The following is a 26,222-nucleotide window of genomic DNA, read 5'->3' on the forward strand; positions in this document are numbered from 1 at the left end:
CGAAAGCTTTAGAGGACTGTTCACAGGCCCTGTAAATACCGAGGAAGCACTGCAAGTATTCTGTGCCACAGATACTCTTAACAGTAGCCAAATTACCTCCTGGGAATTCACAAAGGTGGTATGAGTAGATCTTCTAAGTCAAAGTCTTAACATATAAGGCTTAAAACCTTCAGGAGCTCTTGAAAAGCCAGAAAGGGGATTTCTGTAACATGCAAAAGGATTAAATGAATAATAACAATCAGGCTGAAAACTTGGTTGGATTCCATTCTTTATGGTCATCAACCATCAGCATGATGGTATTTTGTATCTTTGATCACACCTGCTCATTAGGGTGGGGTGAGGGTGGAGTTACAACTTGATCTACTATGTCCATTAGAATAGCCCCGAGCTTTGGCTTCCCAGCACTATTAGTTATATCTGTGTATGTATGCCCACTTGTCATACATGTACAACTATACAACTTTCCCCCACAACCAAATTAGATTTCAACTTCTTCAGGGTTTTTATTTTTTCTTAAAAACCTCTTGGTAAATCAATAGTGAGCAAATACTCAAAAACTATGTAGCACTGTAAAACTTTCCCCCATACTCAAATTAGATTTTCAACTTCTCCAGGATTTGTTTGTTTTTTTTCCTTAAAAGCCTCTTGGTAAATCAATAATGAGCAAATACTCAAAATCCATTTGGGGATACTGACAGTTTATTTGTCTACCTATTAATTTTAATAAATACTAGGTATGTGTCATGCTCAAAGCATCCGAAATTGGTTATGAATTCCATCCATCAACAGCTTATAGTTTTTAATAAGGCAGATTCTATTTGGTTTGTTCCAAGGAAAAATTCAGCCAAAATTAAAGACATCTAAGTGAAGTCCCTTCTTTCTAGAATAACTTTCTTGGGCATTCATTCTGAAGGCCCTAGCAACTCTGCATCACTTCTGTAGTTCTCAACTCCTAAGAGGTAAATAGAATGTGAAGAACGGAACTAAACAACAAAATTGATATGCCACTATAGGGATTATGGACAGATTTAAGAGACTTAAACCTGACATTTCAGAACAGGGTAGGTATCTACAAAAGATGTCTCTATAGGGTCTTGGTTTATTGCCGACACTCTTCCTCTTTCTACTCCAAGTCTCCCAGCTTGCTTCCTTTTGAATATGTGTATCTCATTACAGATCCGAGCTTTAACTGGAGAGTATTGATGGTTATCTTTGAGTGCTTACTATGAACCCCCATTACGCTGTTTCACAGGCATATTCTCATTTTGTTACTCGGGAGCTAGGATCTTTCAGTGTTCCTATTTTACTGATAAGAAGACTGAGATTGGGGCAAAACCTTACTCAAAATCACCCAGCCTTCCTTTCATTTGAACTCAGGCCTGTTTGACTCTAGAGGTGGAGTTCTGAATCATTACATTATACCAGTGTTGAGTTTCAGTGATTCTGACATTTTATCTCTGGGTTTCAGATAATTCCTTCAAAATTCCCATGTAATACTCTAATTGGACAAAGATTTGTTTTCTTTTACAGTTGAGTCTTAAGGGAGTACAAGAAAAGAAAGCAAAAATTCTGTAGAAATAAAGAAACTAGTTGGGCAGGGAAGAAACAGCTGCATCCACTTTAGGTAAAGTTACATGGCCTAGTTTATGGTTTTGGATGAAACAGCATGTTACCATTTGTCTATTCATTCTCCATGGTTTACTAGGAAAATACCATTCGTTTCCCATTACCTTTCTCTTCAAGAGCTAGGATAAAAAGAATACTATTTCCCCTCGATATATACATAAAGAAGGAATAATGAGTTCCCACTTTATTTGAAGATCAGAGTCTGTCACTTCTTCATCCACCAAGATTTCAAAAGTTCTTTTAAGAGTTTTGTTGATACATTTATGAGTGTTCTCTTCTTAAAAACAAAAATGAAACAAACAAACAAGCAAAAACCTTTCAGGAACTCATATTCCATAACCTGGAGTAATGAAAATGAAAAAAGACTTGGTCAAAGCAACCCCAGAAAGTTATCTAGTGCATCTAAACACCTAGTCCAGAAAACTTCATTTCTTTTCCTTCAGGGATTATACATCTTTAAAAAAGAGGAAAAAAAATAATTTTTTCCTCAAATAACTTTATCTGAGATTGACAAAAGGCAGAAAGAGGAAACTGAAGAGGCTAGTGTTCCTCTAGTCTGAACTCCAGTTGGAACTGTCTAAGATGAAGCAACATCTCTTTCTCTGAAATAAATAGAAATTTGAAACATAGGAATTTATTATTGTCTCTTCAGGATATTAATACTTTCTTTCTTTGAACTCACATGATCCTTCACAAACGGTGCTGTGAATCCTTGAGGTGGCACCAAGAGATCTGTGGTTAACAATGAACTTGGCTAGTCTCTCCTCGTCTTTGGCCGAAAAATTCAGGCTCAATCCTGGTTGCTTTTTGGAATGGGAAATGCACAATATCGGTATTACAGCAGCTCCAGAAAGGCATGCCAGGCCTCTCATGCTCTCAATTTATATTTGCATGTGAACAGCTTGTCGGCCATTTTATGAAGACAGATGAATCGCAGGCCTGCAAGAGGGGCGGCCAGACCCAAACACGAAAGCCACACACCCCAGCAGCCCACCAGTTCTTAACAGTGAAAATAAAATGAATATCTCTGGACACAACTTCAAGCAGATTCTACATAAATATATTGTATGTAAAAAAGAGATATATAAGCCATCACCTATAAGTCAAGTGGGAAATAAAGAGTGAAACTAGTCTATAAATATCACTCTTTAAAATGTCAACAAAAAATAAGATGTAGCTGTTTATGACACTAAAAACAAGCCTTCAGAGGTCTCTTTCTCTCTCTCTCTTTTTTAATGCCTGCTGTGAAAAGACAACTTTGATACGTAAAATACCACCAAAATACCAGGATGAGGAGAGGAATAGCAAGACAGTGCATGTTTAATATGGGAACCCAGCAACACTGTAGAGAATTTCTGAGGCTTGGGAAATGAACAAATCCTGAGAAATCAGTGATAGGCTATTCAAAGTGATAAAATCAATTCTCCACCCCACAACACTGACATAATTCAGTTTACCTCTCTAATCCAAAAGATCGGGTGGAGATCAAAACAGAAAAATAGAACAACAAAAATAAGACAGTTGGGAGGAATGAGTTCATTTTAAGTAAGTGAAAAACAAAGTATGATAGGATTACACTAACTAGAAAAATAATACAAGGAATACTGAACAACAGCCAACTTTTATTTAGTGTAAAGTACTATGAAAGATAATACTGTGAGCATATTATATATATTATCTTATTTAATTCTTCAACATGTCAGTAATATTATTACCGTACCACTTCAAAAGAGAAATAAATCAGTACTATGTGAGGGTAAATAATTACAAAGGAAAATTACAAAGGAAAGAAAGAATTGAGGTACAATTTAAACACAGGTCTGACACCACCGCCTGAGCTTTTAGACACAGTGCCATATTCCCTTCGAAGGTCCTTCACGGTCAAGTTACTATTAGAGGCTTCAGCTCTTTCATCAAGGAAGAGCACTATGGAATTTTATGAGATTATATCCATGAAAGTGCATAATACAGTGTTTAGCATGTGATGAGTACCACTAGTTCACTTCTCAGTTTTTATTGAAACCGATGGTTTTACTCAAATTCTAACCTTTGATAACTGTTTTCGTCCTTGGAACACAGATACTATACACTTAGTATTTCAGTGGATACTACTATGTTTATATATAAAGTATGTATTCTAGGTTAATCAAGTTCCTGCAATATACAGCTTATACATTTATGCAATTAACAAATTTTATACTGTCATATACCCTTACTGTTTTAGACAACTTAAAGTGAAAATCTTTCAAAGGCAGACATCATTTTCTTACACTAATTATTTAGCAGGAGCAAAAATCTTCCAAAAGGCCTCAAATAAACTTAAATCATTATGAAGAAGATCGTGGGTCACTTGCCACATTAAAAGGAAGTGAAATAAAAAGGCATTGGCTCCTTACTTATGCTGTAAATGATAGTGATCAGGTAAATCAACCCTGCCTCAAACAGTAACCAACTTTCTTGGGAACGAAGGTTCTTAAGAGTACCCTGATAGAGTTTGTGGCTGAGGGGAAGGGTTTGGGGCTGTTAGAGTGACCCAGAAAACTCCTTAAGTTCTCAGTAACTGTTCCTCCTGTGTGGGCTACCCACTCGGGCAGACCTTGAAATCCTCCTACTTGGTTGGCTGCTGGCTACCATGGACTCTCAGAGCAGCAACCAGAGTCCCAAACTAAACTTACCATTTTCTGGCTGGTCCTTAATGTCAGCATCACTTGGCTGGCTGGGACTTTCAGATTGACTTGAATCTGAAAAACATAAAAATATGGCCAAAAATTACAGGGTCTGTGAAAGAAAGTGGATCAGAGGTGGCAGACTTTCTCAAAAGGTTCAGCGTGTAAACCAGGAGTGAGAACATTACAGAAGTGCCATGATGATCAAAAAAGGAAGAAAGAAAAGACAGGGGGAGAAGGGCAGCAGCCGCAGCAGCCCGTGCCTTCAGAGAGGACTCCCGGTTCTGTTTACACCTCCGGCAGCACTTGGCTTGGGCCAGATCATAACTTAAAACTCTTCAGAAACCATCCTCCTACACAGAGACCCTTTCCAAACTGCTCTTCTCCATTATTTATACACTAGAGTCTGATAAAGACTTCATCCTTCATTACACACATCTGAAGCTTGATTCAGAACATAATAAAGTGTCAAAACATATTTTGAAGCTGGTATATAAAAGCAACCCAAACAACAGAAACAAGTTCTGTTGATATTTAGCTCCGTATTACAGCAACAGACTATGCAGACTAACACCATTAAATACTAGAATCCTAATACTCTAGCGCCTTTTCTTAAAATAACAGGATCACTCAAAGACATCTTTCTAAAAGGTATACATCTCCCCCCACTTTCTAAGTATTATTTTCCTCTTGTACTGATGCATCTGGGAGATTCTAAAGGGGCTTGTGAGCAAAAACAGGTTCTTGCATACCTTTATTGGATTGCATTTATTTTTTATTTTACTGATAAAAATACAATCATTTTTAAACTAAAAATTTAATCCAATCAATTTAACTTCTAAATGAGACAATTTTAAGTAAAATAACATTTAATTGTAAGATGAGATAAACAAGTTAGATCAAAAACTTTCACAGAATTAGAAGCATACTTATGATACATTTTCTTGGGGAAAGGAGAAAAAAGTCAGGCAAACTATTTCAAGGAGAGATTTTTTTTACCTAAAGCATTTTTCTGAGACTTGGAACAGTATATAACATTATTGAAAAACAAAAAATTTTCTAGAAAAATCTCTGTATCTATGGAAAGCCTGGATCTGCACTTTACCTTGACTTCACAGGGTTAGAACGGGCTACCTAAAATCTGATCACATTTCAGCAACAAGTTCCATGCAAGATCAAAAGGTCATGACACTTAACTGTGATTAAATTGAAAATATTACTTCTATTTCACCAATAGAGTTATAGCTTTAGCATTTTCTTTCTTGGAGATGCTGCACAAAGAAGTAGTACTACTAGTGACCCTAGGTTGAGAAGCACTAATTTATTACTGTAAGAAAGACTCCCTGCTTTTAGGCAAATGCAGATTTTAATTATTAGAAAGCACTTTTTAAAAAATGTCTATTAAAAATTTTTAGATGCTCTTAACCTGGTGCATAGAGCAAAAATTCTAGATTGATTCAAAGGTTCAAATGTGAAAATCTGAATTTTTATTTAACTCTGGCAAAGTGATAGCTTTTTATCATAATGTAACAATAGCCATAGTGAAGACACAAACCAAAAGTATTACAGTATTTCTCAAAACACTTTAGAGAAATTCTTCAGAATGAACCACAAAGTTAAATACAAACTCTGCACTGAAAATTGGAATATAAATTTATGTGGGATCACTTTTGAAATTTTAACTCAATCAATTAATATTACATTTATAGCAAGTGATTTTAAAATATGGCATGACTACCTTCTCTTTTTCTAGGGGAATATTCTGTAACTTTGCAATTAAAAATTATAAATTAAACATTTGTATAAGTAATTCAACATGTTTTAGGAGAAAGGCATACCTTCATTTGTGTACTGGAAAATTTTAAACCATTAATATCCACAATTGAAATCAGAGAAAATATCTAAGTTTGTCTTAGGGAAAGTTAAAATTCTTCTTGATCATGTGCCAATATAGATACCTAAAATTTTGCCAAACAGAACATTTTCTTTGGAATAAGACTAGTAAACCTAACTTTCTATCTGAGAGCTTAGTCAATGTTCTTTTTTTTTTGGTGTATTAATGTCTTTATGACAATTGTGTTATGAATAATAATATATGATAATAATATATGAACAATAATGTTCACTTCTTTGTGAACACAAGGAAAAATATTTTTATCTCAATTAATTTAAATATACCATAGCCAATTACTTTTCTGAATTTTATCTATCAATATTAAGGCAAAAGAAATAATGAAAGATCCCTGTGTAACTCAATTTCCCCACAATAAAATAGGATCACTGCTAAAAAAAAAAAAAGAAACAATGAAAGATCCAAACTGTCTTAATCTAAAAGTGGACTTCTTTGCTCTTTGAAATTTTCTTTTACATTTGTCACCCTATATTTATAGAAAGATAGCATAATTACAGAAAACATGAATAGCAACAGAAGATGGCAATAGATATGTTCAAAGAAAGTTTAAAATTCCAAGCCACAGAAAAAGAAGCAAACAAACAGCAAACGGCTGAGCGGCAGGAAAACAGCTCAGAGTTGGTCTGAAAGGGGCCGCAGCATTCTTGTGAAAGCTCAGCTACAAACACTGGAAGAGGCATCTAGCCAAACTGAAAACGGAATTTAATTTCCCAGTTTTATTCAAAAGCTGGGGATACTGTTCTCCACCAGAGGACTGCATACTAAAATACACCATCCTGGTAACAGACAGGAAAAGCCAAAGATCTACAAGAAAAGTTAAATGATCTTAAAACTTAATTATTTTCTACCATGGACCATTTAATGCCATTTCTTTTTTGAACCAACGAGGAACAAAATTAACCAGTCCTGATGCAATTCTTGCTGAGGACGCATGGACTCTTTCCTTGGTATTACAAAAGGTCACCGATGCTGTTATGTATGGAGCCAAGCAGGTGACCAGAATTATAAATTAATTTCTACCCATAAGTAATTGATACAAAGGAAAGATCTCTTTCTTAAGTATTTGCATTAAAACACTATCATGAAGGCAAAAACTTAATTAATTTTCTCTTGTGCATAGTTGGTAGAGACCTGTCATAAGCCAAGGTAACTTCACAGGTTACTTTTGGGGACAATTATCACATGGCCTTTTGATTCCCAACACCTGAAATAATTAGAGGCCCACAAAAAAATTCACCTTCATAGAATTGGGTGCCTTTCTTGTACCTGAGTCCCCCATGGCAGCAACTTTCTCTCGTTTCCTGGTTGAAAGCCAGAAGATTTGTATATTACAGTGAAGAGAATATTATTTAAAATGTGTTTAAATGATGGAGTTGGAAATGCCATTGTGAGGAAGTACATTAGGGTTATCAATTTTTTTCCCATCCAGGGATTTGTTTTTTGTTTAAGGAACCTTAGACTTCAACCTAACCTTGAAAAGCAATTTTTCTTTTGGTTTCTAAAAAATTTATGAGCAGAAATTTAAACCTAAAATAGACAGGGTTTTCATATAGGAGACTGCTGGATTGAGACCTCTTAATTGAACTGGTAGTCATCTATCTATGCATTTTTATGGCGCCTACAGCTATACTGCTGGAGTACTCAGACAAAGATATTTCACTATCAATAGAATCACTTGGGAAAGGAATAAAATAAATCCTAATGGCAACATACTAGCCTGAGCTTCCATAAGCTTGTGCAGTGCAGAAACAGAATCTTGTACTGGATTTGCTACTTACGCACGGATCCAGTCCCCCTCCCCTCAATTCTGCTCCCCTTCAACTTGGAACCTCAAAAGAATACTCCTTTTGGGATGGTGAAGAGTGACAAAAACAGGGCAATAGGGTAAAACTGATTGGGCAAAAATACAGACATCACTTCCATGTATTTCCTATTCTTCTCCAGGCACGAAGCAAAGATGGAATGTTGTTAAATCTTCCTGGTGCCCAACCCAGAATTCAACTTTTCCTCTCTCCTCTCTCATTGGCCATACATCTCTTACAGTATGACTTACATTATGTTGCACTAAGGTATTTTTCAATGGTCTTGCATGAGAATCTGAACTCCGTGAGAAAAGAATTCCTTTCTTATTCTAGTCTTAGGTCCAGTACCTTCCAAGAGTACCTGGCCCAGCCAAGGATTTGATAACCACAGAACTAAAAGGATGAATTTTCACTTGTTCAGCCTTCTAGTGCTGAACCACTGCCAGTGACTGAAAATACACTAAGTTTACACCTAAAAGCTGACTGGGACTTACAAAATGAAAAAGGAGGGCAGAAAAGGTCTCTATTCCTGCTTGATGTCCCCCTTCACGGGACCTGGCAAGGAGGAGAGGCACATCCCTTTGGTTCATGGCTGGGAAATCCTGCACGACATTTAGAAGTTGCAGACAATCACCTCCTCTGATCCCCTGGCCGACACATGGCAAGAGGCTTCTCAGAATAAGAGCTGAGGATGGTGTATGACACATGAAAGGCCCCCAGAAATGTGTGCAGGCTAAAATGATGGATGGCAGAAATAGTTCACACATTCAAAAAATCCCAAGATAAGAGAAATTCTGCCATATTCTGAGGCCTGAAGAGGACCTCAAAATCCTAACAACTGCTGTTGTGAATAGCTGATAAAAGAAGGGCAGCCACACAGTGGTGGGGAGCACTTCCCACCCTGAAAAAAACCAGTGTAATTCTTATTCAGTCAACATGAAATCAACAAAAGTCTCCAGACCCCAAAAGTACAAATCCGGGTTCCACTGGAAAAGTAATTTCGCTGAAGTTCAAGCTCCCTACATGCATACTGATTTGGCTAAAGACGAAGCTTGAAAAGGCTTTGTTAGAGTTTTGGGTCCGGTTTTAAATCTCCCAAATTAAAAGGTGATATGAAGAAGAAATGAGAAGGCATCCAGAAACAAAAATGAGTTAGTGGAGTGAAAGAAAGAAAGTGAAAATGCCGCCAAAAAAAGAGATGGAGTTGTTGTTTATAGTGTGAAAAAGGAAAGGCAAAGTCAGGAATGAATCCTTTCCTCAAACTAAATGAAGCGTTAGGAATGCTCCTGGGGTAAAAGAAAATGAGGTATAGGGTGATTATACTCTGAATATAACAAATGGTTACCCTCTAGGATTGTGGCCCTGAAAGATTTTCAAAATTTAGTTAGGCTTTTTTTTTTTTTTTCTTACAGGGGTTTGGAAAGATAAGTAGTTTGCAAAAGAGTCAAACCAAAGAATCCAAGATTCATTTTTTCTACATCTGTGATGTTATAGAAACCTATTTCTGATTGGTAATCTAAGGCTTAGAATTACTCTATTTTGATCATTCAGTACCATAAGACATTTAATACAGTAAGGAAATCTAGAAAAATGGCTATAATAGATGCATTTTGCTTATCAGTCTTATAGCTGCAGTTATAAAAGAAGTATTATTTACACTTTATAATCTTTAGGAATATTGTCTATGTTTTTCCAGTATCACCATGACCTTAAAGGCAGAGGTGTGAGGAAATATTTTAAAAATCTTTATTTGAGAATGTAGAATGTCACTGCACAGTTGCACATATGTATATACAATCTGCAGCTTACGAGTAAACACTGATGAATACAATACTATCCGCTAAATATAACATTATCCATCATGGTCTGGCAAAGAACAAACAGAATTTTGTAATATTATCATTAAATCTAGACCACCAAAAATCTTCAGTTACCACCAGCATTTTCAGAGAATGGATATAAATCTTTTAAGCTCAGTAAACAACCAAACCAATATTTAATGGCAATTAATGTATACAACTGTGGTCCACTTAATGAAAAATGAATATACAATAACCTGGTTTTTAAAACAAACAAATTATGAGATGAGTCACACCATAAAAGTTTTCTTATCTTTTAAAATGGAAACAGTCCATGGTTCTTTAAATGGGAAGACTTAACTGTATTTAAAATACAAAATTTGGCCTGTGTAACTTTCCCAGTGAGCTAGAACTGCGTGTGTTATGATAATCACAGTAATCAAGGGATGCACGGCAAATCCTTCTTCACCAGAAGGGAGGTAGACACGGGGCAGAGGGAAAGCCCTCATTCCAAAAGGACCAGGCTAGTTTGCACACGCTGGTCCCTGAATCCTCTAATCCGGATTCGGATGGAGCAGGAAGGCTGTGTTCAAGCAACAGCGACTTGGAAGGGCTCCACCAGACCACCCCAGGGGCTGCCAGCTGCTCAGGAGATTCACCCCCTCACCACTTCCGGGTAGGGCATTTTCAGGGTTGGGATTAAAAGTGTTACATAATCTAGATGACTACAAATTTCCTTCTTGAAACTTATTTTTTTTTTATGTGTCTTTTTGAAGAAGAATATGTGAAATATTAAATTTGCAGGAATTAGATTTTTTGGCATTAATGCTGGTATTCTAGGCCCATCTGTTTAGTCGGGGCTGTGTATGGTGATGAGACTGTTTAGGTTGAAGAGTGATTCAACTGTCTTATCACCTACTCATAAACGTGTTACTTGGCTACGTGCACAGGAAGGTTGTGGAATGAAACACAGTTTTAACACATTGAGAGAAAAGTAAAATGGTCTCACCATTGTTGTACTATGACACTGAGGGGGAAATCATTTCTAAGCTTTGAAAATTACAACTTCAGTCACTCTGAAAGTAAAGACCAAATGACTCAATCTTCAAACTCAACAACCTTCGCATGAGACCGATTTCAAGTCGTGATGGGCTTTTTCAGTGAAGTCATAAATGAAGTCAATGGCAAGAATGTGGTGATTATAAAGATGTGCAAGTGTGATACTTGAACACAATTTCTAATTTCTCATGTTTTCTTTGACAAGGGGTCATGACTGAAACAAACTAAAATGTTGAGGTAACCTTTGTTTTTCTCATAATAGGAGCTACGTTAATATGTGATAGTGACCCGTTGATCACTTCAGAACTCACAATAGTGAGTCAACCTGGTTACCTACCCAGTCACGTATAAACAAAGACTTGCCTAAAAAGCCACACTATAACACTACTGCATATCAGAACTGTGTTCAATTTCTCCTCTTGAGTCAGTTTTTTCACAGACAAAATGAATTATAACAGTAAGTTCTTGGAGTTCTTCAACAGAAGAAAATATACTTAAAGAGTACTTATATAGTCATCTATACAATTGGACGTAGAAAAACTCCCTATATACTTTCATGCTATAAACTTGTCAAATGAAAATGATGTATAATTTAGCTATAGTCTATACACATTATTTTCATGTATCTGGGTATCTGTCAAACATTTATTAAAATAATAAAATGATCTCTTTGAGGATAATTATGTTATTTAAGTTCAGTTAGTAGTCTAAGGATTAACTTTTTTGCTATTTTCTTCATATTTCACTATAGAAAAGAGTATGAAATGTTAAAAAGACGGAACCCTAAAAAATCTCAGCTATATAATTTAATTACTCTGCATCTCAGTTTTTTCATCTGTAAAATGGGGGCACTAATGACTATTTTGCCTGATTTAATAGAGTTGTCATGTGGATCATATAATGCAAGAAAACCCGGTTTTGAAACTGTAAGATCCCCCCCCACAAAGAAATGTACATTTACCTCTGCAATATAAATCTTCCCATCCATAATACATTTTTGCTTCTTTCAAAAAAAACTCAAGCCAAACTTACACATGACATGATTCTGGTATAAAACATCAGCATCACAGTCCTGGTTTTAAAATAAAGGTTCTTAATTCCCATATTCTGGGAAAGAGATTATCTCTGATAATGGAAATGTAAATCTCAGCTTGCCGTTGTTTATTCCAGACAGACATTTGTGTGTTAAGTCTGTTTATCAGGCAACACTTTGTCTAAGCCAGGAAGTAGTCAGTCTTGGTAACAAGATGTATGCAAATGAATTTCCCATGAGTCTCCACAGCAAATTGTAGTAAGAAAAAAAATTTCTTGTTACTCTACCAGCAAGAAGCCACCTCAAAAGTAGACTAGAGACACAGCACTCTGAGCTAGACTATGCTGATGAGTTTAAATGAGTCCTAAATATGTGCTCACAGTCTGTTGCTCTTTATTCTAAGCAGACTTGGTGCCTTACATCTGTTTATCAGACAGCACTCTGTCTGGGTACTCAGGCTTTGTAACCTGTGTGAAAATCAACGGTGACTATAATCCCATGAAATAACCTGTCGGAGGCAAAACTCCAAACTTCCCATCACTTTAAGAACCCCCACCAATAGATGTTAGTATGAAACCTTTGAAACTTAAAAAAAAAAAAATTTAAAAAAAAATCCAATTCTAACATTTTACCCACCTTCTATCTTAATTTTTCTACTTTCATTGAATTTCTTAATAGCAGGACAGACTCAGGACAGAATGAACTTTATGATGCAATTTGGACTGATAAATTAAAAAGTTGCTAACATGCCTTATGTAATGGTCAAGACCAGAGAGTTTTTTTTTTTAAAGTACTTTTTCTATTATAATAGACAATTACTTATTCTTTTATTTCATTATTAAAGTATTTATCCCAGGATCCTCATTTTTTATCCTAATATAATTGACTCCTTTAAAAAAAAGCTATACCTGCAGAGTTGAAAAATGTATTTCTTTTGTTGGTGGTGGTGGTGGTTTTTTACAGGGTTTGAAAATCTTACCAAAGGCATCAAATTGGTTGAGCTTGTCTTCCTAGACAAAATAAACACTTTAGGACTCTACTTGTTTGTATTCTCCTCAGTAGTGCTGTATGCATCAGCAGCTAAAAACAAAGAAACTTTTTAGCTGCTCAGACAAAATGCAGAAGCTTCCCAAACAAGGAGGCAAGGGAGGGGGCACGGGTGGAGGGGAGGGTGGGGGTGGAGAAGTGTGCAGAAAGTCTGACAGTCCATTCAATATAGGGATGATGGCTATAATGCATCTAGGGTCCCCTTGCTAATTAAATATGCATTGGCACAGTTTTGATCGATGCAAGCCATGGATCAGATGACACACCTGCAAAATCTTGAGCTCACAAGCTCCCAGGAAAAGGGAAAATACAGTCTTGTCTCCTTATCTTTGTTTTCAAAGGCTCTCAATTTCTGTGCTTAGATATCTAATTTAATTCTCTCACCCCTCAGCAAACTGGATTAGGGAAGTCAATACTGCCTTTGTGCATCGACAGGAAAACACAGCTTTCCTTTTATTCAATTTAGCTATGACCTTTAGACAAAGATAATGACAACTGTCTAAAAGTAAGGTGAAGGCCTCGAGAAGACCCCTTGAGCTAAAGCGCCCATGGAATTTTGGATGACAAGATGGGGGGGTTTACTGTGACATTTTCCTGCTTGAAAAGGAAAAAAGGAGGAAAGGGAATTAAGAATTGGTGGTGGGGGGAGGGGAGGGATGGGAGGCAGGGAGAAAGCATGGTGGAAGGGATTTCGATCCACTGACTATAAAGAACCAAACTCTCACAAATCAAATCACTGGACCCTGTCATATTCATAAGCAGAAGATAATGCTGTCAAAGAAGAGGATGAGAATGGCATAGTAACAATTTGCCTAAAAAAATGCAGACGCCTTAATGAGAAGGTTGAAGAGTCTGTGGTTAGGTAAATCAGGAAGTTTGGGGTTTTTGTTTCTTCTTTTCTTTCCTACCCCTTCCCCCCCAAGCAGAGAATACAGGACTATCAGATGTTTTGTGAGTCCCAGCATCAGTGAGAGCTAGATTTTGGAGAAGCCTGGGACTCCTCAGTGTTAACGATGTTCATACCAGTACTCCTCATCAAAGGGGAAAATGATACTGGAACAGTCTCCTGAAAAAACACTGCTTCCTTTTAACGTCCTTGTCTTTGGGCTCACTTAGTCCATTTATTAATTCAAGCATTCATCAACACATCTGCTGTGAGCCTTCTTTCTCCCTCCATACCTGGAGATACAAAATTTAAAAAGGCAAGGTCTCTGCTCTTACAGTCCTCAGTCAATCAGGATAATGATAATAAAACCAAGATTCTGTGGCATCTCCTCTTGATTAAGTCCTGTCTCTTGGTGAAATTAATGTCCAGCAACATGCTATTGAGCATATTTATAATGACTTTTATCCTCTTACTATTCACAATCTGTACTGTACCACTAACTGTAGCCTTGTAAGAGAATTTCCAGTAGCCTGGATGCTAACTGTTGATAGGAATCATTGAGATTAACTTTTCCAGTAAGATAAACAAAGGTTTAGGCAGAGCCCTTTATTACTGCACTGTTGGGAATGCTGTAAAATATAAAAATAACTTTTTAAAAATCAGGATTTTCTCCCTTAGACATAATTTCATGATGCTATTCATAATCAGGCCTGGTATACTCCCTTTAAGAGAAATGACAGTTTAATACAGGTAGCTGTGGTACACTGAAAAAAGTAGAGGAATTGGTATTAGAAAACCTGAGTTTGAGTCTCCTCTTGGCAATTTATATTTGTTTTGTGGAACTGGACAAGCCCCTTCATTTCTCTGAACTTCAATGTACTCGTCTTCCAGATGCCCGACTTTAGGAATTTTAAGAACTGAATGGCATGATTTGAAATGCCTTGTAAATTATAGGAGCTGTAACTCTTAACTGTACACTGCATGGACACTGGTATTCTAACACAGAAACTGGTTGAAGAATCACATTGACTTCTTACTTGTATTCTTGTCTCATTATTTTTACCGCACAGTGCAGGGTATCTGGAACATATAGGTACTAATAGATACTTGTTATAATTGAAATCAGAAGGTGAAAAAATTGCTATTTCAGGGCCATGGACATACAACAGGGCCTATTTTGGGAGATGTCAACAGATGTTTTAGGGTGAATTTTCTGGCTTTGGGAGGCCACATGGCTGGATGGTGGTATATCCCACGTGGTGAGAATAGACTTTATGGGAGTCATTGGCTTGGCTTTCTGGTCCTAGATTTAGGAACAGAATGGGTGTGTGGGAGAGGCAGTTAGGTATCCTGTAAAGGTTCTTTTCAGCCTTAGAGTTCTAATTTGAAACAGATCATTAGCAATCCAGTTGTTGGTCTTCTGGCTGCATTCAAGGCTGGGACCCATATTTTAATCAAAAGGGACTGGGAGATATTAGTTGCTGATCCCTAGTACAATTAGAAATAACATGAGTTCAATAACCATCATAAGTCACAATCTGTCTCTTCTTTACCTTATGAATGACAACAAATACCCTGCTATGAATTGTAAATGCTTATCTTCAGTGACTTAACCAATCCTCACTACAGAAGCCAATAAGCAGAGTTTTCTCTTTATTTCTTAGTGTATCATATAATTCAGAACACCAGAAAACTTTTTGTTTTCAGAGCTACTGAATAACGTATCCTTGAAGAATTTAGTCTCGGTCCTAGGTCCTAGACTAGCATTGAGGACAATACTTTTTCAAAAACATTTCAGATACACACACACAAACACACACACACACACACACAGTGTGTGTGTGCATATGTATATACCATACGTCTATATGTATATACCCATAAATGTATGTACAGTTGACCCTTGAACAATGCAGATTTGAACTGTGTGGGTCCATTCTACAAGTAGACTTTTTCAATAGTAAATACTATAGAACTACATGATCCAGAGTTGATTGAATCTGCAGATGTGCAACTGTACGTATAAAGGAAACACATACACTGAGCAATGACTATAAGTTATACAATGATTTTTGACTGTGTGGAGCATTGGCACCTCTAATCCCTAAATATGTAATATTTATATGTAATATAAAATATATACTTTAATTTCCATGTGCTTTCAATTTTCATGTTGACAATAACTTGGTTTCTGCACGTTTAACTAATATGCATGAATCCAGGAGCTATCATTTGGTCAGTCAAAAAATGGTGCTCAGGTTCTCCACAGCATCATAACGAAGTTCAAGTGATACTGACTCTTTAGAAATTCACCCACAAGTAAGCCAGAAAGATAAAGACCATTACAGTATACTAACACATATATATGGAATTTAGAAAGATGGTAACGATAACCCTATATGAAAAACAGAAAAAGAGACTCAGATGTATAGAACAGACTTGTGCACTCTGGGAGAAGGAGAGGGTGGAATGTTTCAAGAGAACAGCATTGAAACATGTATATTATCTAGGGTGAAACAGATCACCAGCCCAGGTTGGGTGCATGAGACAAGTGCTCGGGCCTGGTGCACTGGGAAGACCCAGAGGGATCGGGTGGAGAGGGAGGTGGGAGGGGGGATCAGGATGGGGAATACATGTAAATCCATGGCTAATTCATTTCAATGTATGACAAAGACCACTGCAATGATGTAAAGTAATTAGCCTCCAACTAATAAAAATAAATGGAAAAAAAAAAAAGAAATTCACCCACGCTTTTTGCAAGTAGAATTAATGGTATATGTTTTGCCTCTATGTCTTTATGATATATAAAATGATTTAAATGTACTGAGTCATCTCACTTTTAGGAGTTTCCATTTGGATTCTATCATGGCTTTCTCCCTGACATATGCAGTGCTAAGTTATTTAAAATTAATTGCAGTACAATATTTTAAAATTTCTTCACATGGTGCTAATCTCGAGTGCTTTGGATGTTTGAACCACACTTGGAAGCCATCAAGTTCTGTGTATCTTTATACCCTGCAGCAGTTAAACATGCTAAAAAGATTAGTCAGTGAACTTTAATCTATAACCAAAACTATACTAAATTATAAAATTTCAAAAATGTGTGAGTTGATACAAATGAGAAAACTACAAACATCCTACAAAAAAAGAAAAAAACAAACCTAGATAATTAAAATACATAAATTGACTTATCGAGCTCTGAATACAGAAAAGCTTTCAGAAATCCACCACAGATCATGGGATCTTACCCACTTACACCCAGTTAGGTACCAGTTGAACTTATTTGCTTCTATCTTCATCTAAAGTTCATTTTATCTGTCATTTTTATTTTCATTTTAAGGTGCAATCTATATTCTTTTCTGTGGTCATGTTGAAAGGGGGGATAAGTATTTTCAGTAACTCAGTATGGATGAGTAATTTGCTTAGTAATAATCCTAAAATTAAACTGTCTCCCATACAATTACTAGTAATAGTTTATGTAGGATTAGGCAAATGAACTACCTTCAGGATATGCTTTTTTTTTTTTAATTGAAGGATAATTGCTTTACAGAGGAGGGAGATGAGAGGGAGGTTCAAAAGGGAGGGGATATATGTATACCTATGGTGGATTCATGTTGAGGTTTGACAGGATATGTTTTTTTTTTTTTTAAGTTTCTTATTTGTCACCTGGGTTTATTTTGATTTAAAAAATCATGTTTTCTGTAAAGTTTCTAGTAGAGGTGCTGTTTCAATAAGTGCTCCTCATAAAAAGTCTAAGTGGTGACTAGGACTTCATTTTGATTCACTTTTCAAGAACCATTATCACTCTAAAGAATGACTAATAATTAGTGATTCTTAGGGGAAAAAGCTTATTTTAGTTCACCAAACATTTATTGATCATCTACTATGAGCAAGTCATTGTGCACTTTTACTCATTTCTGAGGTGGCTCAAAATATTGACTAAGAATTCCACTCATTCAACTCTGGACTGTTTATTAAAGTATATATCGTTGTTGTTTAGTCTCTAAGTCACGTCTGACTCTTCGTGACCCCGTGGACTGTAACCCAAGAGGCTTCTCTGTCCATGGGATTTCCCAGGCAAGAATACTGGAGTGGGTAGTCATCCCCTTCTCCAGGGATCTTCTTGACCCGGAACTGAACCTGTGTCTCCTGCACTGCAGGTGAATTCTTTACCACTGAGCCAACAGGGAAGCCCCAACGTGTATATTACTTGTTTTTTAAAAGTAGCTGCTTCCCCCACAGCCCCAATTAACACCAGTGGTGGTAACATGGAGTTTTTGAGAACACTTTCCTAAGTCTATAAGGGTAGGAGAATGGAGGTGGAGATTTCCACAAGAAGGAAATGGTTTATCTAATTGTTTTCCGTTTAATAAAAATAACAAATCTCTGTAGTTTCTCAGTTTTTTCAATTTTTTTGGTCATGGTGGAAGCCTCCAGACAAGGAAAAGCTGACAGGGAAACTGGAGCACCACCATGTAAAACAAAATTGAGTCAGACAGCAAATTCCCACGGTTTGCTGTATGACTCAGGGGATCCAAACCGGGGCTGTGACAACAGAAAAGGGTGGGAAGGGGTGGGAGATGGAGGGAGGTTCAAGGGGGGGGGCACATATGTGTATCTATGGCTGAGCTATGATGATGCATGGCAGGATGGCACAATACAATACTGTAATTATCCCTCAATTGAAAATAAATAAATGAAGGGAAAAAAATCGAGCAGTTTTATTTGCCAATCATATCCCACCTAACCCCTACACTCTATTATTGCTGGGCTTCAAGAAGCCATGTTTAACCCCCTATAGCATTCACACAGCCACAGCCTTAACCTAGGGTTCAGAGAGATTTCAATGTCATCTCTGTCTTTTCAGATTTACAATAGTAAGCAAAGAATAAGAGGTGACTAAAGCATTTTTGGTTGAAATCGCTCACTTGTCCTTCTAAACTGTCCTATTTTATTTCTTGGTTACTAGAAAAGATTGAAAATAAATTATAGGGACTTCCCTGATGGTCCAGTGGCTAAGATTCCCAGCTTCCAAAGCAGGGGGCTGAGGTTGGTTCCCTGGTCAGGGAACTAGATCCCACATGCCACAGTGAAGACTAAAGATCCGAAATGTTGCCTAAGACCCAGTGCAGCCAAAGAAATAAATATCTTTTTAAAAATTATAAGTGGGAAAAACAAAGAAAACATATTTAAAATAATAAAAATCACAGTAACAAAACAAGTGGTTTGTTTTGAACAGGGGTCAGAAATCTCAGTTCTTCAAATAAGACAGGAAATTTTATTTACAACAGACCTAGGGAGAGTTACAAGAAAAGATCAGAGTTTATTCAGGAATTAAAGGTGACATAATACCTGCATGGTATCTCTGAATTATCAGGTTTGTATTGAGGGACAGATGGAACATAGTAGAGTTTAACAGGGGAATGATGTAAAAGAAGGGATGAAGGCCTCTGTTATTTCTTTTGATTCTGGCTACCACCTCCAGAAACAACATAAAATTTCATAATTCTTTTCCATTTAGTAAATTTAGGGCAATTCTTTCTTGTTATATTTATCCAAACGATCTCAGAAAAAAAAAACATCACTGGGCTGGTTTTCATTTTCCATTTTTATTCTATATTTTAACAACTCATCTAATGATTTCCTTTTCTCCTCTAAATGGAAACCCTCTAGAAAGAGGAAATTTTCAAAGACTTAGTCAACACAGTTTTAAGTCTTTATCATACAAAATAGCCTGACATCTATACTACTGTAGTCACGTGCCCTCCCACCTGGTCTTAAAACCAGAAAGCACTTTGTTTTAATGCCGCCATGTTTGTATTGTCCTGACATGCTTAGACTTCAAAGGGGAAGACTTTGAACAAACCTATTTGAAAGGAATTTCATCAAAAACAGTAGACAAAAAAATTTTTAAACGAACAGGAAGAGTGTAACATCTCACCGGCAGTAGAAAGGGAAATGAATTATTCAAAACTGTATACAAACCCTGACATCATCATGCATAGAGGCAGACTCTAAGGAACCCTACTGAGAAAAGCTGGTATTTACACAGTAATTGGAAGCAAAACAAAACAAAATAAAAAATTTTCCACATAAAGAAAATCTCATACACTGCTCCTTATAATCCCATCAAAACTCCCTATTGCGGCAGTACCCTCGAGGCACAACCTCTAGATTTCCATCAGGAGAGAAAGTACAACCCAACATTAAAAAGTCCCAAGACTCTTTGAGAAGAAATTCATGCAGAACATCAAATGTTACTCAACATTTTCAAGGAACCATGATATGTCAAACAGACCACATGATGCAAGTACATTTAAATATAAGTTTCTATTTCTGTTTAAAAATAAAAAAGATCAGAAATCTGAATCTGGAGAAGCAAAATCTCTTGCAGGTTTAGAAAGCATATACAAAACCTGGCAAAAGAAAACACTGTTCACTGCCACCATCTGCTTTCTGGCACAGAGAAAACTTTTACTAACAGCAACATTTTCTTACATTAGAAAATCCACTAATTAGCTTTGTTGTAATAAGAAAAATAACCTTTGCATGGAAGGCAGATCGCCAGCTCACTTTTTCTGTTGTTGTTGGCTGCACCTTGCAGCAGGCCTGTAGCATTGCCATGTGAGGTTCACCTCTGAGTTTCTCTCCCCTGGAGTACTTTATTATCCTCTGTTTGGTCTGAAGAAAGTATTCACAAATGAGAGATCAAAAGTGAGAGCAACAGAGAGGAAAAGCTTTAAGGTATTTAGCTGAATATCCAAAAAGAGAACACCAGGTTCAGAATTACGAATTCTGGGATCCAGAATCAGACCGTTAAAAGCTCTGTAAACCTGGGTCTCATTTTCCTCATCTTTAAGGCTATTAAAGTAAATGAGCACTAGTTTTCTCCTAAAATTCCTAAATTCTTGAAGTCTAAATCATTTTTTCCTAAGAATTGTATGTCCCAAGAAACGAGTGATTGCAAAAGAGTAAGTGGAACTTCAGATGTCATTGATCAATCTGAAATAATTTTAGAAATGTTGACACATGCTGATCAAAATATTACAAATCTAGCAACCGAGGAAATGGAAGCTCAACTGAAATTCCTTAAAAATACACTCTAATCATTTAGTCAGCATATCATTCCATAAATAATGCCAACAGACATGGATCGAGCACCTACTGTGTGCCTGGCATTCTTGTGAGCCGTGGAGACGGAGCCCTGAACAGGAGGCTCGCGTGCTCCGGGCTCCCAGCGTCTAGGTTCCAGGAAGCCTGAAGGCCCGGGAGCTGCTGCAAGTCTGCCTGCTGCCCTGGACAGGACGGCACCAACGTGGAGAGAAAATGTGTGTGTGCTCGCTACACTGCAAGATCCGCTTGAAAGTTCCTTGAGAAAATAAAATGAATGGGTACAATTACTTCTGAGAGATTATATGGAAAATAGATGTCATGTCTTCAGAAGCAAAGCAATGCAGAACGCTGAACGGGCACACAGAGCCCCTTGTGAAAGATGTCTCAGGCTTACGCTGTTCAAACTGGCCCTTTGCCTCGATTGAACAAATTCTTTAATCAAAAAGAACTCGCCACTTCCATTTTCTCTCTCTTTTTTTCTGTAAGTTCAGACTTAGCTACATTTAGAACATAAAACTGCAAAGCAAGATGACCTACTGCCAACTCATAAGTCCCTCTGTCTGAGGAATAAGTGACAGACTACTGCAAAGTTTAATTATCCCACTGGTATTACACAGACCAGCTCACACTATTCTCAACTCTATGGGAACAACACACCGACAACTAGAATAAGTAAGTGCCCATTGGGTTTATTAACCCTCAACTGCCATTAAAATACATTAATTAAAACTGTTAACATTTTACCCAAAGCTTCCTATCAAATATTTAAAAAGATTCTGGTGAATCTGTATAGATGTGGCTTTGCTTTTACCCTCTGTTTCTGTCCACACTCCACTTAGGCACAGAAAGGAAAAATTGCATTCTTTTCTGAGGCCTGTTAGTCACATTTATATAGCTCAGATCCCTGCCCTGAATTTAGAATATAATTCAGTGTAGAAGAGGATGAAGACAGGATCCTTTCCCTTCCTCTTCGCAGAATTAATCCCTCCTCCCTCTGGCTTCCTATAGCCTGGTTACTAAGAACAGGGCTCAGCTTCTATTTCATTTCTCCATGAGCAGAATTGCCATCTGCCCTACCAACAAGTTGCAAGCCCTTGAGGGCACACACTTAAAGATGGGCTGGCACTTAGGAAATGCTCAATAAGTGACCTGGAATGGAGGAATAGAGGTGAGAGGCTACTCTGGGCAAGACTTCTAAGCAAGGCCTATCCCAGAGACTGCCTATGGATTTTTCTATCTCCTAGAACCAACAAAGTACAATCAGAAAATAAGGTGTGTTTTTCAATTGAGGCTAAAATTCCTGAAATGGCTACACACAAAGAAGGAAATTCCTTCTTCCTATTTGAGATGGGCAAATGACTTGTCTAGGGCCCACAATAGACAAAATTAGCCAAAAATTTCTAAAATTAGTCAAAAGTTTTGAAAATGGCTTATTTTCTATGCAATCACCCTTTATCAGGTGATATGTATTAACATACTATAATACCCACAAAGTGACATGATTTTGTACAGATGATAAAACAATATAATTTATACTTTCAAGGCAGGTAAGGACATATAATAAAGGATGATAAACTAAAAATAAAGATTAAGGAAGTAGTATTCACATTACACAATGAGAGAAAAAATAAAAAGCTTCATTTAGGAGCTAAATAATAAATGGAAAATTCTGGACCTGGGACAGTTTTGTTTTCTGTTTTTAACCTCTACACTATGCTTATTTTGCCAAAGAAATTGACGATCAGTTTGCTAACCTGCGGCAGCAGAGACAGACAAATTACTGTCACATTCCACCCCCAATCTATTCTTCTCTCATCTCTCTGGGTAACTGAGGTAAAATTCTGCAAGGATATTGGATTTCCCTCTGGCTGAATAAAGGAACTTACCTTGAAAAATATAAATACAAATAAATTAATTCTTTGCAAATTTTCTAATATAGGTGGACTATAATTTTAAACATAACTGGTACTCCCTTAATAATAATAAGGGATTGAATGTAGCTCTAAAGTTGGAAGGTTTTATTTACCATATTTATAAAAATGGTGCATCTTTTTCTCTCAAGCCTTGAGGTTCTCTTCCCAGACTAGCATAAGAACACCCAAACAGTCACATATAAGCATACATACAGTGACTTGTTAACCCTCCTTTCTTGGCCAAAAAATAAAACACACACACAAAAAGTGGAGTCTGGCTTCACAGAGTTCTTATTTTCTGGTTTAAATTGAACAACACTTAGGGACTAAAAGCTATGCTAGGGATCTATAAGGCTAGAAATACGTCCTGCTAGGCTTAAATTTTGCCTTCCTGAGGGCAGAGCAGTCAAGAGTCACATCAGTTCATGTAGGAAGCTTGAGTACCAAATGAAAAGTCAACTCCCAAAATCTCTGAGTTATCAAAGCTAAGCAACAAAGCACCACAGCTTCCATTTTTGTGCTATGGAAACTCCGTGACGGAAGAAGCCTACCTCCGAATGTGAGGTGAAAAAAACAGAGACACCTTTCCTATTCACTCCAGCAACTGCCAGCCAGGTCTCAAGAAGATGAAAGACCAAAAACTTTCACCAGAACCAAAACCTTCGTGAGGGCCTGTACTCACTATGGAATGCCATAAAAAATCTACTTTAAAAGGATCTGAGCCGCCTGAAGTAGCGCACTTTTCATGTGACCACATTTCAAATGGTTTGCCCATCACAGTACGACTTCTTGGTCTGTTCCTTTATTATTCGTGTGGTTTCGTCTTTCTAAATTCAGACTTCTGCCCCATCCTAGGAGGTGAGGAGAATGCAATGCATAATGCCAAAGCATTTAGAGAAAATCACATGATATCTGTACTTGATAATTTTTCATGGTTTTATATGAAAAGAATCACTGCATATGGAAGATTAAGCATTTTTTAAATGCTAGAACACGGAGTCTTCCTTTCAAACAACTCAACGCAAGGGGTATACTGCTGACACAGCAACGCTGTGGTCTCAGTGAGACTGTGGGAAATGTCAAATTTATGGTCCTGGGGGTGATTGGTGGATGGTTTTGTGGTGTGTATGCTGTTTTGTTTTGTGTGTGCTTTTTCTTTTCTCTTTTGAGCCTCTGACAGAAACAGAGCTCCACAAACTTTCTGGCGACCTCCCAGGAAAACAGAAGGAAGCTGTATCCTGCACTTCCCCTGGGATCTAATGAAATATACAGCCTCTGGGCTTCTTTCAATTTGGACTTTCAGATTGCTAAGCCAGTGAAAAGGGGATCCGAGCTGTCACAAACGTCACATGCGCGGGGTCACCTGCTGCTCGGGGGTTCTCATGCCAGTTGTTGACATAATAAGCACCCCTTACACTTTAATTACAATTCACAGTGTGCAAACTATGCAATCTGCTTTAAGGCAGACTGTCTTTTAAATCAACGCTAAAATTCTATTACTAATATGGCCATGAAATGTAGCAGGGGAAGGGTGTGTCCAGATGACTAACTAGATGCAGATATCTGCCATTTGGGGATGATATGGGCAACATTTGTCAAGACATAAAATGGTGTTGCTGCCCTTAATTCTGGGAGATGGGACTTTATTCTAATTCTGCTCTGAGATGCCTTTGAGTGGACCACAAAAACGAAATACAATATGCTTCGCATGTAGCACTTTCACATTTGTATCACTGTGTATTTTTTTCCCACACGGGGGCTTACCTATTCTGTGTAATATTCTGCCTATCTAACAGGGCTAGTCAATGGTTAAAGGACAAGAAATTTCTACTCCCTTGCTTCTTCTCCCCTGTAAACCCAGGGCACTTCTAGAAATCTTTAACAAATGCTTCCAGAGTTGTGTTAACGCTCTATCATTTGCTAGATCCTTGTATTTTGCTAACTACAGACCCACGTAAGCTATATTCTTGCAATCAAAACATGAAAGGTTATTTTAAAACAGAGCCCATTTAAAATAATATGACAATGCAGGGAGCTGTTTAAAAAGCGCTAACACATAATTACAGTCTACAGCTTTCTCCAAAAACAACAGTGGAAATTAGTTATAATTATATTACAGAGAACTACTACAAACATAGGTGGGCTAACCTTTGAATGAACTGTCCCAGTGCTCTGGGAATTACAAGCTCACTTTCAGTGCCACAGATGATGTAAGTTGATACACTTGAAATAAAACCATGCAAAGTACTTTTATGTGTAAAAAGTCTGACACAAACACCTCAGTTCAGCTATAAGTACGCCCCACTGTAACACCACTGAACCACCACTCCAGCAACAAAATAATAACTAGAAAAACCCAGAAATCCAAATTTATAAAAATAGTTAGTAGATATTTTAAAAAATAATAATAAAGCTTGCTTTAATGAAGGATAAATCTTAATTAAAAATGTGACCCAGATAGGTCAAATGAAAGTGAAAGTGAAAGTCACTCACTAGTGTCCGACTCTTTGCAACCCCATGGAATTTTCCAGGTCAGAATACTGGGGTAGATAGCTGTTCCCTTGTCCAGGGGATCTTCCCAACCCAGGGACTGAACCCAGGTCTCCCTCATTTGCAGGCAGATGCTTTACCAGCTGAGCCACCAGAGAAGCCCATAGGTCAAATGAACAACCATTATTTCACTTTTTTTTTTGGTGTCAGGCAATACTAGGTGCCAGGACAGACAACAGCAACAACAAAGAAAGGCAAAGAGTTTATCTTACTTAGTTATGGTTATTCTAACCCTGGAAGCAGATGCTTCCTTCAAAAATAGGAGTTTTTTCAGGAAAACTCTCAATCCTCTGGCTACTGGGTTTTGTCTTCATTTAGACAGACACAGAGCTATTTTATTTTCTCCCCTATTTAAACACATGAAGTCCTCACCTGGCTCTCTGTCACCCCCAGGTAAGCCATTCGATGTCAAATTGCGTAACAGTACCCATCTGTAAGACCAACCATCCTCAGGAGACAGGAGGGGCTCCGGGAAACACAGTTTTACCATGAACCTCCGCATTAAGCTTCCCCCAGCCTCTGACCTTGTGCTCCAGTTTTGGTACTAGCAATCTGTGCGTGTTCTCAGCAGGTCAACTCCACCTTCAGTGTTCAGTCTAGTACCCTGACTCACCTGGAACTGGAGACGATGATTTGTTTTTCCTTGCCTGCTTCCCAAGAACAAAATTCTTGGCACTGAAATTCAGGTTAGCACCCGGAGTCCTATTAGCTCCTGACAGAGTTCTATGATGCCAACCACTGACCCACAGACTCTATCTCTTGGTTCTGCCCAAATTCTGGGACACTCACCTTCTGCCAGTTAGACCTCCATGTCAT

The 26,222-nt window shown here is 37.4% G+C and overlaps 1 protein-coding gene across 5 annotated transcripts in view; it reads right to left on the reverse strand.

The window, feature by feature from the left end:
- The window catches only part of NFIA (nuclear factor I A), a 395,870-nt gene that overhangs the window by 187,743 nt on the left and 181,905 nt on the right, over positions 1–26,222 (reverse strand). For 4 of the 5 annotated variants that reach the window (XM_070468073.1, XM_070468072.1, XM_020891549.2 and 1 more), the window contains exon 3: positions 4,302–4,367. The exons of the other annotated variant lie outside the window; for it this stretch is intronic. In XM_070468073.1, the coding sequence (XP_070324174.1) occupies positions 4,302–4,367 (66 nt within the window). The remainder of the gene's footprint in view (positions 1–4,301; positions 4,368–26,222) is intronic. 5 annotated transcript variants of the gene reach the window in all.

Source organism: Odocoileus virginianus, chromosome 5, assembly GCF_023699985.2.
Source record: "Odocoileus virginianus isolate 20LAN1187 ecotype Illinois chromosome 5, Ovbor_1.2, whole genome shotgun sequence".
NCBI lineage: Eukaryota > Metazoa > Chordata > Mammalia > Artiodactyla > Cervidae > Odocoileus > Odocoileus virginianus.